The sequence below is a fragment of the Falco cherrug genome, chromosome 10, assembly GCF_023634085.1.
Source record: "Falco cherrug isolate bFalChe1 chromosome 10, bFalChe1.pri, whole genome shotgun sequence".
Taxonomy (NCBI): domain Eukaryota; kingdom Metazoa; phylum Chordata; class Aves; order Falconiformes; family Falconidae; genus Falco; species Falco cherrug.
In genome coordinates, this window is record NC_073706.1 from 31,146,752 (window position 1) to 31,169,440 (window position 22,689).

The 22,689-nt window shown below is 47.1% G+C and overlaps 1 protein-coding gene across 5 annotated transcripts; it reads left to right on the plus strand.

Moving 5' to 3' along the window:
- Positions 1–945: 945 nt before the first annotated feature.
- CALCB (calcitonin related polypeptide beta) lies at positions 946–16,898 on the plus strand. Of its 5 annotated transcripts, none has more exons than XM_055722450.1 (5): positions 11,495–11,568; positions 12,640–12,735; positions 13,050–13,181; positions 15,957–16,144; positions 16,404–16,898. In XM_055722450.1, exons 2-4 carry the CDS (start codon positions 12,650–12,652, stop codon positions 16,117–16,119), a joined length of 381 nt encoding a protein of 126 aa, XP_055578425.1. In that variant the 5' UTR covers positions 11,495–11,568; positions 12,640–12,649; the 3' UTR covers positions 16,120–16,144; positions 16,404–16,898. The 5 variants fall into 5 exon arrangements, with proteins under 5 accessions (XP_005442829.1, XP_055578429.1, XP_055578425.1 ...); XM_055722451.1 differs by having other exon boundaries at positions 15,957–16,135; XM_055722453.1 differs by having other exon boundaries at positions 15,960–16,144.
- Positions 16,899–22,689: the final 5,791 nt, after the last annotated feature.

Consider the following 22,689-nt stretch of genomic DNA (forward strand, 5'->3'; position numbering starts at 1 on the left):
CGCCGCCACCTCCCGCGGAGCCCCGCGCGCACCGGCCGCTGGCGCGGGTCCTTCGGGCTCCTCGGGCGCTGGAGCGGCACCGCTCGCCCTGCGCTCCGCGCAGTGGCCTTGGCCGCTGCGACGCGTCACCGGCAGTCACTTGCTCGCCGTTAAGGCTCGGTGGAGGAACAAACCCAGCTTTGCGATGTCCCTCCCAGAGCCCCTTTGGATGTGGGGAGCCCTGAGCCGGTGCATTCCCGCGGCGCTTCCCGCTGCCCTTCCCGACCACAGCACCGGGCAATCTGCCTGGCTGGCGGATTGCTGCTGGCAGCGGGGCGGGGGGCAGCTTCGCAACTCGTGCCTGCAGCTCCCCGTGCTGGGCAGCCTTTCCCCCATTCTGGCGCCGCTAACTGATGCCAGTGCTGCAGCGGGCAGTGAGAAAGGGCCTGGCGTCCCCAAGCTTGCAGGCAGCCGAGCACAGAAGGAAATGTCCCTAGTTCATGGACCAAGCAGTGAGGAAATCACATATGTAACGGCGTAAGAGCTATTGTTACTTGGCGGGATGATGCCTTAGGAAAGGGGGCTCGAGTTGCTAGAGAGGCCAAGGTCATTTACTGCAGAGCTAAGAAAGCAATGCCACGTGCAATGTGACATCCTGCTAAAACACTTTATAAATCACGTTTGTTTCCATTCGTGGTGGTTTTGCTCTTCTGTTACTGCTGTTTGGCAAGCAATTTTAGGTATAACAGAAGTATTCCTGCCCTATTAAAACTTCTAATCTATGTGTTTCCAACTTGAGATTTCTTTTTTGTTGATTTCAGCTTCATTCATACATAGATTCATAAGAGCGTTGATAAGATCCAAACTGATAAAGAATTTATGCTGATGAAGTTTGTTAGTAACCTGACTGATCAAAATGCACTATGTACTTGACGATCTAACCACTGAATGCTTAATTCTCAGTACCCTCCTGTGATGGGACATTCTGCTTCGAATGTGGCGATGCTGACCTGAGAGTACAATAGCACAAAAGCTGAGGAAGGCCCCAGACGTTGCAGAGAATGTCAAGAGCTCAAACACAGTAAAGGCCATTGCTTTGGGTGTACAGAGAGGAGGTAAGAGCTCTGGGTGCAACAGCGGAACAAGGAGAGGAGCTGGGAAGTGACAAAGTGTGGCTTTTTGGCTGGTAGTCTGGCTGCAAGGCATCTGTGGGGCCTCAGGGCAATCAAATGGGTTATCTGGGCACTTGCTCGATAGAGCAGGAGGCTACAAGGTATAAAAAGAGAATAGGATTCAAAGGATGTACTCACTCATGTTTGCCTGGGGTGGGCAGATGGACAAGGAAAGATAAATGTCACGTGTGTGTTACAGAACAATACACCAGTAGCTTTTCATGAAGGAAGTGCAATGATGCTGACCCACTTTTCTCAGCCAGAGTTGTTGATGCCAGTGTGCTGTCATGCATTGAAGGCTGGTTGGCTGGACCAGGGTCTGTGCTGGTTTCTATGGGTCAACACAGTGAGAGACTCTGATTTTCAGGTGAGTCTTCATGCAACAAGTAGCCAATTTTATTTGCCTCAGCATCTTTCTTTGTCCTAGCTGCCAAACGCCTGTAAAGCATGTGTCAGTGCCAGCGTCCTATATCAAAATCTTACCCAGTTTGGCAGAATACAAAGCAGTGTCTTGAGCACAGCTGGAAGTTTATCACTCTTCTTCCAAGTTATTTCTTCTATCCTTTCTTCCAGTATGATACTGCCTGGTGTCTTAACTGAATTCCTTGGACCATACCTGCAAAAAATGCCAGTATTTCAGTGTCAGTACCTTAAGGCTTCTCAACAGAGGGCAAGAGATTCAGGACCTCAGCTTGGCTTCAGCCGGAGGCAGAATGAGGAGAAATGGCTGAGGATTAAAACAAGACATGCAGTGTGCTTAAGCAGTTGTGCTGAAGCATGCAAACTCAGATAGATATAAACCTAATTACTTACCTTTAAACGAAGAATGGGTCTCCAAATACTTTAGCTCAGCATATTCAGGTGAGTAGAGGTACACAGACTGGCTGGTCAGAAAACACTTCGAAACAGTGTGAGAAAGACTAATTCGTAGTCTACAGACGATTATACAAAATTAACTTGTGAGATGAAATTTCTGTTGATTACAGTGGGAGTAGAAATGTTAATGTGTCAGATACATCATACAATTATATGGTGTATGTTATGGTATATATGCGTACGGTTACTGTTGCAGTCTCAGTTAGAAAGATGTAAACTATTTCCTGTCTTCAGAAAAAAGAGGTTGGTACTTTTTTCCCCTTATCCTCCCCTCGATAAGATGATACTTGAATAGTTATCAAAGTGTCTGAGGACACGTAGGAAGAGGTACTATTGCTTTGATTGATTTTAACTGCTTATTTTCAATATTCTGTTATTTAAGTGTGTAATAGTTCACATGCAGCCAATGTTTTAGATGATCATGATTTCCAGTGCATCTGTGTAAGAAAAGAAATGAAAGGCAATTGACAGTTTTGGCAGCAAGCATTTTGAAGGGGAAAAAACAGGAAAAAAATAACATAGGAAAGACCCAAGAAGAGAAAAAAAGATACAGAAGAAAAAGTCCAAATGTTTGGCTAAAAAGGAAGGAATAGATTTGTATGGGGAAAAAAGCAGACAAGATTTGACCGTTATCTTCAAGCAGTCAAAACTGACCTTACGGTAGTGTTTGAGCCTTGGTGATGGAGAAGAGAGGGTGGTGTTATCCACTGTAACAGGAAGAGAAACTGAAGAGCGTGATTGCAGAACAGTAAAATCTGTTTTGGTCAAGCCAAATGCGAAAAGGTGGTGAATCAGCCAAGATCTGAGAGTCTCTAAAGAATGCATGATTAAATGGAGGAAAAAAGGGCCGGCATGGATAAATATGAATGAAAGTTGTCAAAAGTAAGTGATAAATGAACCTTTGTGGACAGATCAAATCACTTACGAATGCAGGTTTAGGGATGCAGGACTCCAGTGGCTATCCAAGGGCAGGAATCCTTGCCAGTTTCTGACTGATTCGTTCATTCTTTTTTCTTTCATTCCTCCGGAAGTGTGGGGGCAGCTTGTGCTGAATTGCTTCTTTGGGAAGGTTTTTCTCATCTTAATCACGGATGATCAAATGAGCAAACTCAGGATGAGTAAAGGGGTTTTGATTTCAATTATAAAAAATGATGTCTGAGTAAAGAAACCCATTAAAGCCCGTATCTTTATTAAATTCTAAAACATTCTAGTCATCAAGATTTACAATTACTTTGCATTGTAAATTCAGTAAGAACTTAGAGAAGACAATCAAGTAACAGGAAATGATTGTGTTCCTGTCTTCTCAAGAAAAACAGAAAGCAATTCTTTGACAGGGAGTGACTATACATATATATACATAGCTTTGACTTTTAAAGAAATATATGGAGAGACGTGTCTGTTCTTTTATTAACAATATTAAGATCCTGATGATAATTCTATTGTACTCTTGTGAAAAAAATTAAGTACTTTCCATGGTATCTCACAAACTTGTATTCAGCTACAGTTTCAAACAGGCTTTGGCTTTCTTACTCTTTAGCATTGACATTGTTGCTGCACTTCTAGAAAACAAGGTAAACCTTTGTCAGGCTAAAGTGCTTTCCATTTCTGTAGTAACGTTTCTTGTGCAGTGAAGACATGCCATTACTTATAAAATGTTATACAGGGAAACAACTTCTTTACGGTCAAACTCGAAGAGTTGCAGTCAACAGCTTGATGCCCAAGTGGAGACCAGCAATGACTGGCATTCTTCAGGGGTTGGTGCTGGAACCAGTGCTGTTTAACATCTTTGTTAGCAGCATGGACACTGGAATTGAGTGCACCCTCAGCAAGTTTGCCAATGACACCAAGCTGCGTGGTGCAGCTGACACGCTGGAGGGAAGGGATGCCATCCAGAGGGACCTTGACAGGCTGGAGAGGTGGGCCCGTGCAAACCCCATGGAGTTCAATAGGGCCAAGTGCAAGGTCCTGCACGTGGGTCAGGGCAATCCCTGGCACAAACACAGGCTGGGCAGAGAATGGCCTGAGAGCAGCCCTGAGGAGAAGGACTTGGGGCTGTTGGTGGGTGAGAAGCTCGATGTGACCCAGCAATGCGCGCTGGCAGCCCAGAAAGCCAGCCCTATCCTGGGCTGCTTGAAAGAAGCGAGGCCAGCAGAGTGAGGGAGGTGATTGTCCCCCTCTGCTCTGGTGAGACACGCAGCCCCAGAGTACTGCATTCAGCTCTGGGGCCCCAACATAAGAAGGACGTGGACCTGTATGAGCAAGTCCAGAGGAGGGCCATGAAGGCGACCAGAGGGCTGGAGCACCTCTCCTGTGAGGACAGGCTGGGACAGCTGGGGTTCAGCCTGGAGAAGGCTCCTTTTAGACCTTACAGCTGCCTTCCAGCACCTAAAGGGAGCCTCCAAGAAAGCTGGAGAGGGACATTTTATGATGGCATGTAGCGATAGGACAAGAGGGAATGGCTTTAAACTGAGAAAGCATAGATTTAGGTTAGCTATTAGGAAGAAATTCTTTACTGTGAGAGTGCGGAGGCACTGCAACAGGTTTGTGCAGAGCAGCTGTGGGTGCCCCATCCCTGGCAGTGTCCCAGGCCAGGCTGGACGGGGCTCTGAGCAACCTGGGCTGGTGGAAGGTGTCCCTGCCTGTGGCAGGGAATTGGAACTGGGTGACCTTCAAGGTCCCTTCCAACCCAAACCATTCTATGAATCTGTGTATCAAAGCCAGAAATGTGAAGATTTTGTGCCTTTTCTTTGAGGGCAGGGCAGGGAAAAGAGATCTGTGTAGGTGTATGTAAAACAGGCATGCTTCTCACTGAAGAAATGAATTTTGTAAACCCACTGATGAGTTTAGAGTCATGTGCAGATCTTATCTATTACACTCATAGCTCTTTTTAACACACCTATATCATCATAGTGAGTGATCGATTTCTATGTTACAATTATCTCCTTAGCTAAGCCTGTAACGATGTTGGTGCTTTACAGATTTGCTAAACCAGAAGAACACATCTAATAGTTTCCCATGTGAATCTGGTGATCGGTTGCTGAAAAAAACCGTTTCCTTTAATCAGCATCCTACTGTGCCTAAACATTTTATGTTTGTCAGGCAGACACAGAAAACTATGACACTGGCCCACAGACTGTAACTTCAAAAATAGTTTTGGCGTATTTGACTTGCTGGCTCTTTCAGAGTATACTTGGGTCCGTTTTATGCATAAATTTAGAAATTTATCTTTTTAATTGATAGTCTTATATGACTATTGTTTCCCAGAAACTCTGCCGTAAGTAATTAGCCAATATTATGTCCTAACAGGTGTTACCTTCATGTGCTATGTACCAGCACTGAAAGGAGAGAGATCTTTTTTGGTCCTTGATTTAGCTGAAGGTACAGACTAAATCGTTGCCCTTGCACAAATTCCTCTTGTCAAGGATCAAACAATTAAAACAGCCAGCTGAGAAACAGTTGCACCCAGTCCTCATGCAGTGGGCAGTATAGAAACAGCAGGGATGTATAACTGTAGTACCTAACAGTGCCAGGACGATTGTGAATGGTCCTGGAAGGGACTGAGGAAAAATGCCAAGTTACGCTATGGCTTGATCAGACCTCAGACCTCCACCCTTCTTATACCCTGTAAAGAACAGGCACGGGATTAACTTGAGGACTTAGGATGTAGTTTCTCACCATATTTTTGCTGACACGCTCTGATGACATGTAAGATAGCAGCGTAGCACTTGTGTAAGCAACCAAATCAGAGTTTTATAACTACGCTATTGCTTAACAAGGTTAATCTTCTGTTCTGAGGTTGTTTTCCAGATAAGGAGTTCAGCTCTTATTTTACCTGCAGAATGCATAAAACTGAAGTGGAAATAGGTGCCGATTCTGAAATATTTTCAGGTTTCCCCCACAGTTCGTCCCCTTTGTGCTACCCTGGTAACACTGCAGGGCTGACCCCGGCTGTGTTTGGTGACCTGTGAGTTCCTCTTGAGGGGTTCCCTTTGTCAGCCTGGGACAGAACTGGGTCTGGCTGGAGCATGGCTGAGGTTTGCCAGTTGTCAGAAGGTGGGAGCATCTTGCCAGGTAGCGTGAGATGGGGCTGGAGCCTCTGTGAAGCTGCTCAGAGCCTGAGCTGCAGTAATGGGAGACAGAAGGTGACAAAGCCATAGCCAGCTTCCTTGTGGTCTGCCCCTTCTGCCTTGTCAAGCAAACCTCAGTGCAGGACAGCGTGGCCCAGTTTGTTTTAAAAGATATTCCACACTGGGTTTTGAATATGTACAGGGAAACTGCTGCAAAACCTGCTGCAGAAAAGCTCACTAGGAATGTTTCAATGAGATTAAAACACTGCAACACTGATCTTCTGACTAAAATGTCTTCCATACATCAGTCTGGAAGATCTTCTAAGGGATATTGGAAAAAAATTTGCTTCCAAACTGATTCATAGATTTCTCAGTAATTGGTTCAACAGCAGTTCCACTTTCTCAACAGTAGTCACTGAAGCAGCCTAAATCCGGATTTAACATTCGCTAAAAAGGAAAAGCTTTAGTGTTGGGGTCTATATCAGTAATCTTGTTCTCAAGAAAGTACTGTGTTTTTATAACAAAAAAAAAAAAAAGGCTTTCAGTTTTGGGCCATATTCAAACTGAACTACAAGATGGGCAGGTAAAATATTATTTGTGTGGATAAGCTTGATGTGAGCTTATTCTGAATCTGCTTCTGGCCACCTGGAGGTTATGGAAGCAGAATTAAGCAAAGGATTAGACCAATTAGGGATGTAAGTTTTGCAAAAGCAAATGCCAAAAAAAGATTGGGTGACGGTGAAGGTGTTAAGTTTTAGAGTTTAAGCCCATCTCTAGCTATTAAAATTACAGAATCACAGACATTTGAGGTAAAAGATATGAAGAGACCATATCTAGCTGATTATGTTCCTTCCCCAGAGCATATCAGCTATACATGTAATTCCTGATAGTTTAAGACTACCATGCCATAAACTCTCCAGTGAAAGATATGCCATATCTGCAACGCAACCTGGTCTTGTATGTCATTGATCTCAATTGTAGAAAGCTCTTTCTAATGTATGGTATCTCCTTTGTTGCCTTTTAAGCCCATATATCTTTGTTGTTTCGAATGTAGTACCAGAGTGTAGATTGTTACTCTTCATGGCAGGTTTTTATATTTTTGTTACCACATTTCTCCATACTTTCTCCTGTTAACTGTTTCCCTCATCTTCATGTTTGTTCTCCTAAATCATGATATGGGATCTCTGATAACTCTTACTGGTATTTTTCTGGACTTTCTCCAACTTGCCCAAGCCTTTCTGAGGGATGGCATGCTGTCCCGAACAGAGTACACTATCAGATCTAGATCTTATCAGTACAGTGTAAGGATTGCCTCCTGGGCCTTAAACATGATACAGCAGCTAATAACACCTTGCATGTACAACAGCACGATGTTGTTAACTCTGGCTTAGCTTTTATCATTTTCTGCAGAACAGATTACAATGAAATGTTAGGAAGATGCTTTCACAGGGGCTCAGCAGTGCTCACTTTCCCCTATGTGACTTGTAGAATCTTCTGAGGTGGCAGGGGTTTCTGGCTGTTTGTGGAGACAGGGTCCTGAGTTAGGTAGACTAGGCATCCACCAGAAACACTGATAAGGAACTCCTCAGCTTCTCTTCATAAAGAAAGACCATGTGATTTTTACAGCTGGTTTTATCATGAATTATCCTTATCTGCAAAAGGCTCAATTAGGTGCTATGAAGAACAAGCTTAGAGAGTGTAGAGACCTTAATCGTGCTCACCTCCCACAGGAAGAAGTTACTGTCAGGTGGCTCACGGCGTCGTCACTGTCTGCCCTTTCCTTTTTGCAGGGTCCTCTCTTGTCAGATAGTGAACCATTCTGGGAAATGGAAATTTTGTCTGTGCAGCTCATGGTCCTGTCTGTCTTGAAGAACTACATTTTATTATCGAACAAATATTTCAACATAATATATAAATGTGATATTTTTGTTTAATAGCATAGTAACATTTAAGAACCTCACTGCGGTGCCTATGGCTTGTTGACATAAGGGCAATATTTACAGTTGAAAAAATGGTTGCACTTGAAAATGTATTGGTTAAATAATATCAAACAGAATACTGTGAGAAGTTGTAGCTAGTGTAGAGAAAGTCACTTTAAAATAGGACAGATTTTTCTTATTCCCTACAAATTTAAATAATTTTGTTTGAAGAGGAAATTCCTTTTACTTAGAGCTGCAGGTTGCATATAACATCTGATTTCTTTTAAAAAATAATAAATTCAAGCCATTCCATAGCTCTTAATTTCATCTGCTTTGAACCTATACCCACTTATTTATACGATTAGTTTACCTGACATATTATCAGGCATTGAAAAAAGCAGAACAAGTTCCTTGGAACAGATTGTTTCCGTAAATGTCTTGCTTTTCTAGTGCAGTGCTCAGATACCCATGAATACTTAACCTCTAGTTTTGCATTTATCTAGCAACATGAGACCATTATCTTGTGAAAATCCAGTATCTTTTTAACAGCTTCAAAAACAGACAAACTGGTCAATTGTCTTTCTTCTCCATCTTACATTTGCAAAAAGCAAATATATCTGGTGAGATGGGATGACGTATAGCTGAGAGGAAAAAATAGGACAAGCGTTCCAGCTGGGAGTCCCTCCATTAGCTCTGGCAAGGAGCAGCCAAAGCGCTTGCCAACATCCAAGTACTATTTCATCTATACGTGCACCGAAGTAGATCTATTGGCATTCATACCTGTTGCTTTAAATTTATGTTTCTTCCTGTGAAAGCTTAAAGTAGAAATGTTGGCATCTGAAATCCCGTAATCGCTGCATCATACGGGCTCCAGCCCGAGCCTGAGTCGCACTGGCAAGAGAAGGACTTGAACTGGCTGGAATCGACCACAAGAAGAAATTTAACTTTTTCCTGCCTGAAGAACTGAAATATGCTATTACAACAGAGTCGCCTGGACTTTTTAGGGTTAAAACAGGCATATTGTATGCGGACAAGGAGTAAATAAACCCCCAAAGGAAATGTGAACGATTAGCTGTTAACGTAGGAAGAGGAAAGGAACAGTGGAGTTAGAGAGAAAGAGCAATGTCTGGCTGGAAGCCTGATCGTTGAAGTTCCTACACGTTATTTCTGTTGGTGTAGCTGTGCAAGTCCCGTTAGAACAGCCAGAGCGGTGCTGAGCCCTGTCTCTGGGTGCTTCCCACGTTTGGCACTGCAAGCTCCGAAAAACGAGCTTAAAAATCGGCATAGGAGTCGTGGAAACGGAAGAGATTTAAAATCAAATACTTGAGCTCCTTCTCTCGGAGGATTCCCGTGACGAGCATCCGTACGATGGAGCTGCCATTTAAAACGAAATGTTCGCTTTGCCTGGGCGGGGGGCGGGGGGAGCCCCCCGGGAGGGCGGCCGGGGGCAGCGGGCAGGGGCCAGCCCCGGTTCCCGCGGGCACTTTGCTCGGAGCCTCCGCAGGGTGCCCGTGGGCACGGGGGGAGCTCGGAGCCGTGACAGTCCCCGCCCCGTGCGGTCCCTTCCCTCCGCTCCTGCCGGTCACCGGCCGGCTCGGTGCGCACCCCCCGCGGGCTGCAGCTTGTGAGAAAGCAACGAAGACGTAGAAAAAAACCCCAAACACTACTTGTGATCTGAAGGAAAACCAACCAAACAACAACAACCAAACCCAGGAGTCAACCCCAAAACCTAAACGGTTTTGCAACCGGCGTTCGCAGAACGGGGGCGGGGAGGCGCGCAGAGCCCGCCGGCACGGTGCCCTGCGCGGGGGGGAGCGCGGACGGCTGCTGCGGAGGCCAGCGACTCGCCGGTGGTTTTCGGGATGTTCGTGTTCTTAAACTTCAAAGCTAAAACCGCATCAACAAAAGAATCGCCGCCCCGCGGCTCGCCCGGGGTTTATTCGCCTCCCGGGCAAACGCACGATTCCTGCCGTCGGGAGCGACCCGTAACACCGGCTGCTGCACAGGCACAACCGAAGGAGCGCGGCCGGTGGCCGGGAACGCTCGCCCGTCCCGTCCAGGTGGCGAGAACGAGCGAGACGGCTGCGCTCGCGGCCGCGCAGCGTGCGCGGGGCTCCGCTCGCCGGGGCCGGGGGCCGCAGCAGCAGCGGCAGCAGCAGCAGCAGCGCGGGCCGTGCCGCCGCCAGCCGCGAAGGGCAGGGCCGGGAACGGGCGGACCCGAGCCGGGGGTCCCGGGGGCGCTCAGCCCCCTCTCCGGCCGCGGTCCCTTGCCAGAGGTCGAACAGCGCTTGGGCACCCCCCGCGCGGCGGGGGCTCGCAGCGGCGCCGCCCGCCGGTGCCGCCGTCTCCTCGGCAAGCGCCCCGCGCCCCGCGGCGGGCAGGAGCGGCGATGCCGGCCCCGGGGGCGGTGGACGGGCCCTCCGCCTCCCGGCGCCGCGGGGCAGCCGGCCCGGCCGCTCCGCTCCCCTCCCCGCGCCTCGTGCCGGCGGGCAGCACTCTGCCGCCACCCCCGTGCCGCGTCGCCTGTTCCCGTGTCGCGGGCAGGGCGGCCCCCCACCCCCCCGGGTGCCTGCGGCGCCGGGACAAACATCCTGCGCGGGCAGGTGCGGCGCCCGCGCCGTGACAGAGGGCCCTCCGCGGGTGATGGATGCACGGGGCGGCGGCAGCTGCCGGTAATCCCGGCCGGCGGGGCGCAGCGCTGCCCCGGGGGGAGGCGATCCCCCCCTTCCCCTGCCTCTTCCGTGCCGGAAAGGCGCTGCACCTGCCCCTGGAGTTGTGTGGTGATGATGACGATGGTGGTGATGATGGTGGTGATGGTTTCCTCCAGGACCGCGGAGTTAGGCGGAGGCGGTGCGGGAGCTCGGCCGGGCGAGCGCGGGGAGCAGCTCGGTGCCGCCGGGGGCTGCTCGCGGGTGCCGAGGGTCCCTCGCTCCGGCCGGCGGGGTGTCGGCTGCACGTGCGGCCTCCCCCCGGGAGGCGAGGGGGTGCGGGGCTGCAGGGGTCACGTCCGCACGCAGAGCCCCCGCCGCGCCGCACGCCCCCGGCCCGGGCCGCGGACGCAGCTGGTGCGCGGGCCCGGTGGGCGGCTGGGTACAGCCGCGCTCCCCCGAAGCCGCGGCGGCTGCCGGCCCCGGGGGGGAGGGGGGGGGGGGGGCGGGATCCCGGGCGGGGAGCGGCCCCGCTCTGCAATGCGGTCCCTCCGCTGCAGAGGTCGCCACGCGTGAGCGATCCCGCGGGGGCGTGGGGCCGGGCCGCGGCCGCGCCGAGTGTACGGCCCCCCCGGCGCCGCACCCCCCCGCCGGGTTTTTTTTTGTGAATGGGACGCTCACGGAGCGGGACATAACGTCACCGCCGAGCCGGGCTTGGCGGCCAATGGCGGGCCGGGCCGAGGCGGGCGGCCGAGGCGGTGATTGGCTGGCGGCCCCGCGCGGGCGCCCACGCAGGCTGCCGCGGCGGCAGGTATAAAGGGGAGCCGGCGGGCGGTGCGTGGTACCGCGGCTCGGCGGCGCCACCGGCATCCTTCTGCGCACCGCACCGCTCCGCGCCGCACCGCCGGTAAGCGCCGCTCCGGCCCCCGCCGCGGCTCCCTGCATGGGGCGGGCCCCGTCAGTCCCTGTCCTCTCCGGGGCTGCGGAGCTTTGCGTGGTATTCCCTTCACCCATGTGCTTGTGGGCACACGCGTGTGCAAGGAGGCGCGCCGAGGAAGGTGGGAGACAGTCAGCCCTGATCCTCTCCTCTCCTGTCCCCTGCCGATACGGCGTGGGGTGTCTCGCCGGGAGTGCCCGACGGCTGTCCCTGCACAGCCCTCCGCCGTGCCCGGCCGGGCGCGGTGCCGGTGCCCCGGGAGGAGCGGGCCGGCCTTGGGAAGGGGTCTCCTCGTTCTGTGAGCCGCGGCGAGAGCCGAGAGCTAGCAAAAATGAGGCTGATGTGGTGGTTGATGAGCTTGTCTGAGTCTAAGACACTGATGCTGTGAGAAAGAGGTGTATCTCAGGACAGGTATCTTCAATTATATATATATTCTTTATTTTTTTACAGGTTTTGTTCTTATGACTATTTTTATTTATCTGTTTTCTGGTTTCAGAGTAGAAATAGTTATTGGAATTGACATACTTAATTCTTACAGTGTAATCTGAACTGGGATATTAGCATGCTAATGCCAAGAAATAAGCAGGTTCAGGTAAACTAACGGTGCCACTTCATTCTTAAAAATATTAAACACTAAGCATTTCTCTATTTTTGTCTTGTCACTGGTATCCTACAACTGTACTCGTTTGTGTTGGACATGCTGGCTGTGACATTGCGTGCAGTGATTAGTCAGAGGAACGTGTTTTTCACCAGTTTGAGGGGATGTCTGCATTAAGTTGAATGCAGAAAGCTGTACAGAACTGCAGGTCTGAAAAGCTGCATTTTTATCCCCTGTAATAGTGCTAAGTTATCTTAAAATTCAAAGAAAACCGAAGCATGACAGCAATAATCCAAAGAAATGGGAAGGTTCTATTAAAAAAAAAAAAAAAGCTGTTAGTATTTGTGCTACTTGTGGCTAGGAAACGATGACCTCTTTAGTAGAACTTACAGGATTGAGAGGGTTGGAAAACAGCCATTGCTTGATGTACCTCTTTGTTGTAGAGAGGAAATCATGGTTATGCTGAAGATTTCATCTTTCCTTGCTGTTTATGCCTTGGTTGTGTGCCAGATGGATAGCTTCCAGGCAGCCCCAGTCAGGTAAGAGCCGGTCCTGCTGCTGAGTGCTGTATCTGAATGGTATGAAAATATTTAATATTCTTTAGAGATCTAGGAGGGAAACGGACTACAGTGAATGAGACTCCTGCTTTCTCCTGCTGCTGTTCTTGACACTGTGGTTCTGCTATTACATTATAAAACTCCTAATGCTGTGCATGAGGATGGTTTATATATTCACACCAGTGAAAGAGACTGTCAGTGACTCGCAGTAATGCATGACAAACCCCTCTCTCCTGCGCGTGGCTCTCTGCAGCAGTAGGGGTTTTATTCATCCTGGTTTGCCTGTCTCTGCTCAGACCTGGCTTGGAGTCCGTAACAGATCGAGTGACGCTCAGTGATTACGAAGCTCGGAGGTTATTAAATGCGCTGGTGAAAGAGTTCATACAGATGACAGCAGAAGAGCTGGAGCAAGCCTCTGAGGGAAACAGGTAAGGACTGCAGTCCTGGGGCAGGAGAAGGGCAGTGGGGAGGTTGTTGTGTCTGAAATTAAGCAAAAGCCATGTGAGCAGACCCTCCGCCGGTCAGGATTCTTATTTTTCTTTTCTTGGGGTTATGGTTAACTGCGGTCACCTAACTGGTAAAAGATGATACTGCAGAGACATCCTAATGTTGGTATCGGGAGAATGGCTTCCACCTAGTTAACTGTCTCTATCTGTCTTTTACAACTGAAAGTGGAGGGTGATTTGAGCTTGAATGAGGGGGTTATGTTAAAATGTGGCAGCAAAAGGTATGTCTTCCTGGTGGGAGTGTAAGGGGCCATTCAGCCACTCTTGGATTCTCTGTCGTGAAAGTGCATGCTGTTGTAAGGCATGGAAAGTCCCTGGCAGAGGAGACGCGTTCCTCCTAATGCACGCAGCACCACTCTTCCCCTGTAGACCAAAGGCATGCAAGAGCATTTGCATTATCCTAACAGGATTTGTATTGCAAAGCATGGTGGTGGTGTACGAGAGACTGAACAGCATGCTGAACATGGGAAGTAAAAGTTCCTGACCTCTGACTATGAGCATCCGAAAGGCTAACAAACTTGCTTTTCAACAAAGTTGAATTCTTTGAAAAATAGTGTTTTCCTTCTGACTGCATTTGTATGAACTTTCCTTGCATGGAATGTGATGTGGAGGGTTTGGTTTTTTTTAATTAACTTTTAAGTTTCTTAAATTTAGATATTTATCTAGGGAAGAAATGCATGAATGTGCATGTTTGAGGTTACTCTTCCTTTGGGCATGTTTTTTTTCCCCCCTGCAGCCTGGATAGACCTATTTCCAAACGCTGTGCCAGTCTGAGTACTTGTGTGCTGGGCAAACTGTCTCAAGAATTGCACAAATTGCAAACTTACCCTCGCACTGACGTCGGGGCTGGAACTCCTGGCAAGAAACGAAATGTGCTGAGTGACCTGGAACATGAACGCTATGCAAACTATGGGGACCCCCTAGGAAACAACTAGACATGCTTATTTCTCCCCTTCTCCCTTTTTTTAACCTGATGCATGTGGATCTAACTTTGATTGCTAACTTTGCTATGTTCTTTTGATTCTGTTTTCGACAGAGAATGTTTGAGATGGACCTAATGTTAGGAAGACAGAGAGCATAACATGCATACCAAGCTAGGGGGGAAAATAAATAAAAAAAAAAATGAACAGCACTGCCTTGACATTTCAAATGATTTTCTTGGACACCGATTAAAAAAACCAAAACCTAAACAAGGCTCTTCATTTCTGGCTGCTAAATGTACGAGTAGGCTCTTCTTTTGTGCTTGCCCATGCACTTGTTCAATAAACCTATTTTTCTAGAAGGATTAGATCTGCCTGGTTTAACAACTTGTTTTAGAATGTGAGATTTCTAGGTAAGGCTACAATATTTTTACAAGTTTTCTTAATGTTCAGGAGGCAATGCCAGTAATTCTAGAAAAGCTGAAAGAACTTAGAAACTGAAATTACACACATACGTCCATATGTACTGATGTAATCAGGCCTGCATGCAATCCTGTTAGTAAGGATCCTGAGAAGCAAAGGAATCGGGAAAGGCTCATACAGATTTGTTCAAACTAGAAATGTAATCCTGTTTAAAACTGAGTACTGAACACTTCCAGGTAAGAATTTTGTGTTCTTTTCCTTTTTCCTTCTTACTTTACAGTAGGTCTTTACACTAATATATTAAAAACTCAAGTGTCTTTGAAATATTTGTATTAAGTCAAAATGATATATTGTAGGTGAATTGTAAATTAAGGGACAAAGGCAGACTTAACAGTTCTTCTGTTGCAGCTCTGCATCTATTTTATAATTGGAGATCTGTTCCAAAAAATTGGCATGATGTTCTGAACAGTATTTTTGTTAACATTAACAGACTATCTCGTAATGCTTATCTGAGGAAAAAATCCCTTCTACTGCAGGAAAACGTCATTGCTTTAATAGAAAATTCTTTAAGCAAGGACTGTGTGAATGTGTAGGCCTTGAAGTCCCCGGTCCAGCAAAATTATTAGCTGTAGGCTGAGCACCACAGATCTGATCCTGGTGAAGTCTGTGAACCACTCCTGTGGTGAAGTGCTGTAGCAGACTGAGGTCTAACCCCAGGAAAGGGGAGGGGGTGTGTGTCCCACATTCCCATTAAACACATGGAAGCGGCATGTTTGTGCGCGGTTCAGCTCTGCAGGCAAGCAGTCAGCTGCTGTGCCAGTACAGCCCCACCAACACCGCTGACAACGCCAGCACCACTGACTACTACAGGGGCTTTATTTCCTGTGTTTTCTGGGTGTTATGGAGCATGGGTGTTGAAGTGACAGGTTAAAGATGGGTGTCTGCTACTGTCCTGCAGCAGCACTACAAACAAAAAGCAGGTGTAAGCTTTTAGAGGGAGTGGGGGCTGGTTAAATCTGGACTTCTCAACACCTCTGTTGGTCATAACGACTTGCTGGAGGCAGGCAGCGGCTCAGGCGGTGCTGAAAATTGGGCTTGGCTTAGTCTTCAGTCCAGTTGTCCAAGAAAGGAAGGGCTCAGCTGCCTTTTGTAAACTGAGCTTGGAAAACATGGAAAAACATAGATGCGTCCTTTAGAGCCTGCAAGCTGTGCACACAAGTTGCACATGCGTGCTGCACAGCAAGCCTGTTTCTTCTTCCATAGAAGAATATTTCCTAGGTGTAGCATCCCTTGATGACATTTCATTGTATGCCGGGTGCATACTGTGGGAACTAACTCTTTACTTTTGGAAAAGCAGTGTAACGGCACAGAAGAGGGCGTGCAACACAGCAACCTGTGTGACCCATCGTCTGGCGGACTTCCTGAGCAGGTCGGGAGGAGTGGGCAAGAACAACTTTGTACCAACCAACGTGGGATCCAAGGCCTTTGGCAGGCGAAGAAGAAGCATTCAGATATAAAAAGCGGAATGATAATGTAAATATGGTAAATACATTGCAATAAGCAGAATCTCCAGTGCAGGCAGCCTGTGGCATTACCAGAATTTTAGTTTTGCTGGATGAGTAACAGTGATAGTCTCTCAGAAAGCAGGGCAAGTAACAGTAAACTTTTATAGATTTCTGCTTGGATAACTAGCTTCACCGTGTGTTAACTGAATGCAACGGTTTGGTTGGAATTATTTGCTTATTTTACCAGTAACGTTTCATTATCAATGTATTGGTAACTCTGGTTTTCTTTCTTTCAGATTGCCATGAAACTGAAAATTCAACTTTAATTTCTAATGAAAGCAACTCTTCTCCATGCTAAAGACAGCTAAAAAGAAGATTAATTTTGCATCCTAATATTGAAAATCTTTTATTTAAGACAAATGAAAACACATCTGTTATGTATAGTACAAGAGAATCTAGTTATTAAAGTTAAATTATTGTATATTCTTTTTATATGCAACTCTATTTCAAATAAAATGTGGCGGCATCTATTATTTATTTATCTTCCAGCTTATGTGATCCATGTTACTTATCTTGGCATTACTGCCAAAAGACTCGGGGATTATACTAAACTGCTGCCTGGCAAGGCATATGTGTATTATAGAGTGTGCTGTGCCTTGATGTAAAACACTTAACTAACCTGATTGTACAGTATGTTTAAACAAACCAACCAACAAACCCAAACAAACCGGAACACTTCAATATTGTATCATTTGTGAATTTACACAAAATTAAAAAAAGTATTTTAGATACACTTGGATTGAGAAACTGATTTTTCATTTGAACACCCACCAGAAACATCTGGTACGAAGCCAGCATCATTGCAGATCAGATGGCCCATTGATCTGCTACAGTCTTATTCACTATAAATACCAGGACTGGAGTCAAAAGTTCAGAACAGAAAGAATAGCTGCCTTTTTATATATCTTGATAAAGCAGTAGCTCAAAAAAAACAACTCCAAAAAGACACCCGTTAGTGAGAATTCTACTAGAAAAACAAAAAGAAGCTACAGCTACATGTAATAAAACCATAGATCTAAACTTCAGGTGTGGTTTAACCCTGTGTTAATACTGGATGTAGTTCAGATGAAACGGCCTGACATACTTTGTAGATTTTTGTCTGAGGTTAAAAAAGTGAATTGGAAAGGAAGAGGAAAAGGAGCTAAGGAAATGTGCGTTTCTTCTAAGCAATCCTGAAACAGAGTCTATTTAGGGATCAGGGATAAATAATTAGAGTGAGTGGAGAAGAGGGTAGCTGGAAGCAATCCACAGACTTCTGAGTGGTGCTGCCAACTTCCTCCTCAAAGCTGCTGCTGTTTCACTTTAGTAGCTGAGTCAGATATTTGTTTAGATTTGTTTTGTGCTCCACAGTGGGACTCTAAAATCTGCTTCATCAGTTCAGGTGAAGATGATCTCACTGTGCAAAGTTGAGGTTAAGGCTCTTACGATATCTCTGTCTGTCTCTGCTGCAGGTGTAGTAGCAAAAAGCGAAGTGTGGTCAACCAGATGTAGATATAGCCAGTAAGGCCGCCCCACGATGCCGCTTCCATACCATGCTCATTCGCCACTCTGATTTTACTCCTTGGGGAACATTTCAGCCCTGGTAAGTCAGTGTACAAAGCAGACCGTGTAGAGGATATAAACCAGTCTAGAGGGAAAGGTTCTAGCGCCTGAATGGGCAAAGAAGGGATGGTCAGACTTGGCTTGCAAATCTGTTGCCCAGAGATAGTCTCATGCTTTTTTCCATTTTCCTCTGAGGTATCTGAGACTGGCCGCAGCCGGGCACCCTGTACCCAGTGACGGACTGCTGCCCTGGGTGTCTCTGAGCATCTGGTTGGGTTAAGCCCAACTGCCAGTTTTGGGGCCCAGAAGCATTCTTTGCCAGGTTTCAGGTATCTTTCCCTGTTTTCCTTTGCACAAAGTGGGAGTCATATACTGAGATACCTGGCTACCTCAGTAACACCTCCCCCTGCCATTGCAGAACCTCTGGGCACAGGTGGCACGATGTCTTTTTTATTCCCTACTACAACACCCAACAGCTTTACCTCCTCCCAAGGTAAAATGCCTGCTAAGCTAAGTTATTGGCATGAATACATGTAATTAAATGATTCATATTCAATAAGAAGCCAGGCAATGTTCATGGGCCCCTTCTGGCTCTAAGGTCTAAATGCTCAGGCCGTTTATTTTTTCCATTTACAGCCATTCTTTGCTGAGAGACACTTGAGGCTGCTTCATGCAACTGTATGACACCTGTGGTGCCCATCTCTTCTAAAAACTATTAGTTCTTTTCAGTTTAACAAAGTTAAACGTTTTTTCTGTCAGCCAAAGGGGTTTCCTCAGACTGATACTCTGCCAAATCACAAACGTAACGTGTAAACCAGGTTCTAGTAAACTTGGTGCTGATTTCTACATTGTCGTGGTTGGAGGAAGGTTGGATGAAACTTTTGATGTGTGTTTTTTGTTTGGGTTGTTGGTTGTTTTTTGTTTTTGTTTTTTTGTTGTGTTTTTTTTTAATTTAGGAAGAAAGTTTTACTTTCACATCTCAAGATCTATTTCTTTTTTATCTTCTATCTTTTTCCTCATTAAGCTGTCTCTCTGCACAGCAATGCAATCCACTCACCAAATAAATATGCCTGTAAAGGACAGAGGGCCATGGCACTATGAAGAAAGGAAGGTGGGGACCCTTGCATGCTTTTCCATGATGTGAAAAGATAGAAACCCTTCACCACAAAACTGAGTTGCTCAGAGCTTTAGGAAAAGCAGATTACTACTGAAATAAGACAAAACTAGAGCTGTAAACACTAATATTTATTTTTTTTTTTTTTTAATTTAAGGCAGTGGACGTGGTAGAAGGAATTGCAGAGCCACTAGAAGCTTGTCAATTGCTTTGGATGACTGTGAACAGTTGGAAAAAATTGCTTTCATTTTTTAAAAGTGCTATTCCTGCGAATATTACCAAACTGGTCAGCTCTTAAACCCCAAACTTCTACCCCAGGAGAAAATCTATTTTGGAATTAGCATTTAACAAGGGAAAGTGTGGTTTCTATTGTACTTACCTTTCCATTTTAATTACGTTGCCATTCTAAGCGTGCTGAAAGCTGGCAAAACATATGTTGGTGTAGTGCATGTGAGTGGCATCAAATCCAAGTTATTTAGCGTTCAGTCAGCCAAGACAACAGTTGAGCACGAGTGTTTGTATTCTTGTATATGAGGCAGTATCATCATGATTGTAGTTTGGTTCTGACGTTTTTAGATGTTTGTCATTTTGCGATGATATGACATAAAGAAAAGTGTGTTTTCTTAAACAGCTAGGGTTTGGTTTTTTAAGCTGTGTGCAAATGAAGGCTTTGGGAGTGTACTTTGCGAGTAAAGGCAGAAGGGGAAGAAATTTCAGAGAAGGAAATATTTGAGGATAATTTATTGTAGACTGTCTTCATGTCTTTATAGAGTTTTGGGGCTTTGATTTTGCAGATTATGTTCTAGAGATCTGGTTTTCCAGGACAAATACAGACACAGGCACCATGTAGCCCCAGGAAAGATTATGAATTTTGCTCGGTCCTCTGCTTTGAGCTGATGGGAAGTAAAAAAGCACCATCGTGTGGCCAGTGAATAAGCACAGGGAGGGCATACAGGGATCCCTCTCAGATGAGGTATTTACCCACCTGCTCCTGCTTTTATCTTGCTGGTGGGTGCACCTTCCAGCTGGTCATGGGGTGGGTGAGCAGGGGTGGCCACGGGCTGATGCCATGAGGCAAACTCAGCTGCTCACCTGCTGGAGCAGGCTTTGGGGGTGGGGACATGCAGGAGGGTGTTGTGGGCTCTCTGGGTGTCACAGGCTCCCAGAGCCACTGTTCAGGGCCACGGCACCACACAGGATGTCAGGCAGGCATGGGCCAGCTGGTGTGGTACCAAGTGACGGGTAACAGGACCTAATACCAACATCTGTCCCCATGGACCTTTGCAGCTGCCAAACCCGAGGTGCGGGACCTGTTCAGCTGTGTGCTTTTTGCCAAGGAGCAGGTGGTCTCCTGCTCCCAGATACGACTGATTTTTTGGTTCAGGATCCTGCACCAGGACGTTGCTGTCTGTATAGATAGAGCATCATTTTGAAATAACCCAAGCAGTCTTTCACTGTGGTTCTCTCTAGGTATTTAGACCCCTTTTTTCTCCTTCTGTTAGTGGAATTTAATTCATCTTCCTGAAAGCTTCCATCATCTGCAGTGTGAGAAAGGAGCAGAGCTAATGCTATTGCTTCTGACACTGAACACTGCCAAAAGCAGCTTATAGCAGGCAGTAGTAAATTTTGGTATTGGTTCTCTAATCCAGCATTGTCATGTCTAATTAGCAGATTGAACGTCTCTACAAGGTAAAGAGTTTTAAGTTTTACCGGCTGGGGTTAAACCATGACAGTCATTTTTTGGCACCCAGTGTGGGTCACAAAGGGTTGAGATAACGGCAGGTCTAACCGGAGTGTATCAGAAAGAAATTGTTGTTGGCATTCGTCGGATTGGTTTAGTAATCATTGGCCACAATGCTGATTGCTCAGAGTTGCTGCCCACGCCCTCACGGTCGTGTTAGTCACTTTACTTGCAGTATGTGTTCCCTGTCAGGCCATTTGTTGTTCTTGGGACCTGGCCTAAAGTTATCATTGTGTTGTACTATATAGTACTGGCTTACGATATGGTGGACTTGTTGGTCGTAAAACTAATCTGGGCTGTGTACTCAGTATTGTTGTCACCCCTGTGCATCGGGTGGTCCCTGGCGAGGAATGCCAACAACTGCACCTGTGGCTTTTCCATAGAGCCAGCCTATATGTGGGGCCTACACCTCCCCCTTCCCAGGGCTAATTACTGATGTGTCTAAGATTTTTGGAAATTCTGAATATCTCTGGACTGTTGGAAACACCAAAGCACAGGTCCTGATCCTACTGCTAGGAATACTGAAAGTGGCTTTGACTTCCTGGATCTGGTTAAGAATTAAGCGACTAACTGTTACTACTCAGCCCCTGTGGCAGAAAGAGCAGCTGCTCCAGCCCCTGTGGCTACTCCGTCCCCTGCAGTGGGCACTACGGCTACTCCAGCCCCTGCAGTGGGCACTGCGTCTACTCCAGCCCCTACGGTGGGCACTGTGGCTACTCCAATCCCTGGAGTGGGCACTGCAGCTACTCCGTCCCCTGCAGTGGGCACTGTGGCTACCTCAGCCCCCATGATGAGTGATGCAAAAGACCAACCTGTGGCAGTGTCAGTTGCCTCTGTACAGAAGAAGAAATGGAAATAGAAAACAGCTCATTTAGTAAAGGAGGATGAAGTTGAGCCATCACAGGAACAAGATGAAGAAGATAACCTCTTGATCCCTATCCCTGAATGAACTACAGGATATGCAGAAAGATCATGCCAGTCAACCAGTTGAACACATCACCTGGTTGCTTCAGTGCTGGGATGATGGGGCTAACAGGCTGGAATTAGAGGACAGGGAAGCCAAGCAGCTGGGATCACTTTCTAAAGAAGGGGGACGTTCAGAGTTATGGCATTTGCCTTCCCAAGTAACTGTTACGTGTGATGGAGCCCTGCTTTCCTGGAGATGGCTGAACACTTGCCTGTCCATGGGAAGTAGTAAATGAATTCCTTCTTTTGCTTTGCTTGTGTGTGTGGCTTTTGTTTTGCCTTACCAATTAAACTGTCCTTATCTCAACTGATGAGTTTTTTCACTTGTACTCTTCTGATTCTCCCCCGTGTCCCACTGTGGGAGGAGTGGGTGAGCAGATCATATCATATGTGCAAGAAATCTGTTTGATTTCCAATTGCTCTTTGAGAATCTGCACACCAGTCTTCTCAGAGGAGACTGCGTGGCAAGGAGTGCGGTCACCTGCATGAGACAGTCATGCATGACAGAGACGTAGGTACAATGGTCTCAAGTAACCCCTACCAAGGTTCTGTTGAGTAACTGCTCCCAAGATTGCCAGCAAACATAAGCCAGCAGCTGTGCTCTAGAAAGGAAATTGCCTCGGGATGAAGCAAAAGAGAAGTCTTTAAACACTAACCAGTTTCTGTAGTTACGAAGTGCAGATGCAGTAAGCAGTGGTGTTGGTGAGCTGCGTGTCAGACACCCCAGGCACTTCCCTGAGAGGCCACAGTTCACGTTAGAGCACCACAGGGGGTGGAGAGGACGGTCAGATCAGTGTTTGCAGCTCATTACCTTGTGTTTCTTAACATGGTGTTTTGTCTCCTTCAGCACTAGTCAGGTGTTGCTGGTGTTCTCTTATCTCCAAGTCCCCCCTGTCAGTCAGGTCAGAAAGGCTGGATGTCCCCGGTGCTAGGGGCTGGTGGGTTGCTCTAGGGCAGGTAGCTCTAGGGCTGGCGGGTGCCACAGCAGCACATGAGGTGAGCCCCAGCCCCTCCCAAGGGGAGGAAGGAGAATTGGTGGCTTCTGCTCCTCCAGGCTGGAGCCCCAGCCTTGCTCTGTGGCCGATGTTTCCTCTTGGCTCCTGGGAAGGAGTGCACAAAGGCTGCTTCCTACTGCCTGGCCTGCCTGCCTCCTGAAGTG

Coding starts and splice junctions, on each gene's coding strand:
- CALCB (XM_005442772.4), top strand. CDS start 12,650: ATGGTTATGCTGAAGATTTCATCTTTCCTTGCTGTTTATGCCTTGGTT. Junction 12,736..13,049: donor TTCCAGGCAGCCCCAGTCAG/GTAAGAGCCGGT, acceptor GTCTCTGCTCAG/ACCTGGCTTGGAGTCCGTAA. Junction 13,182..13,995: donor CAAGCCTCTGAGGGAAACAG/GTAAGGACTGCA, acceptor TCCCCCCTGCAG/CCTGGATAGACCTATTTCCA.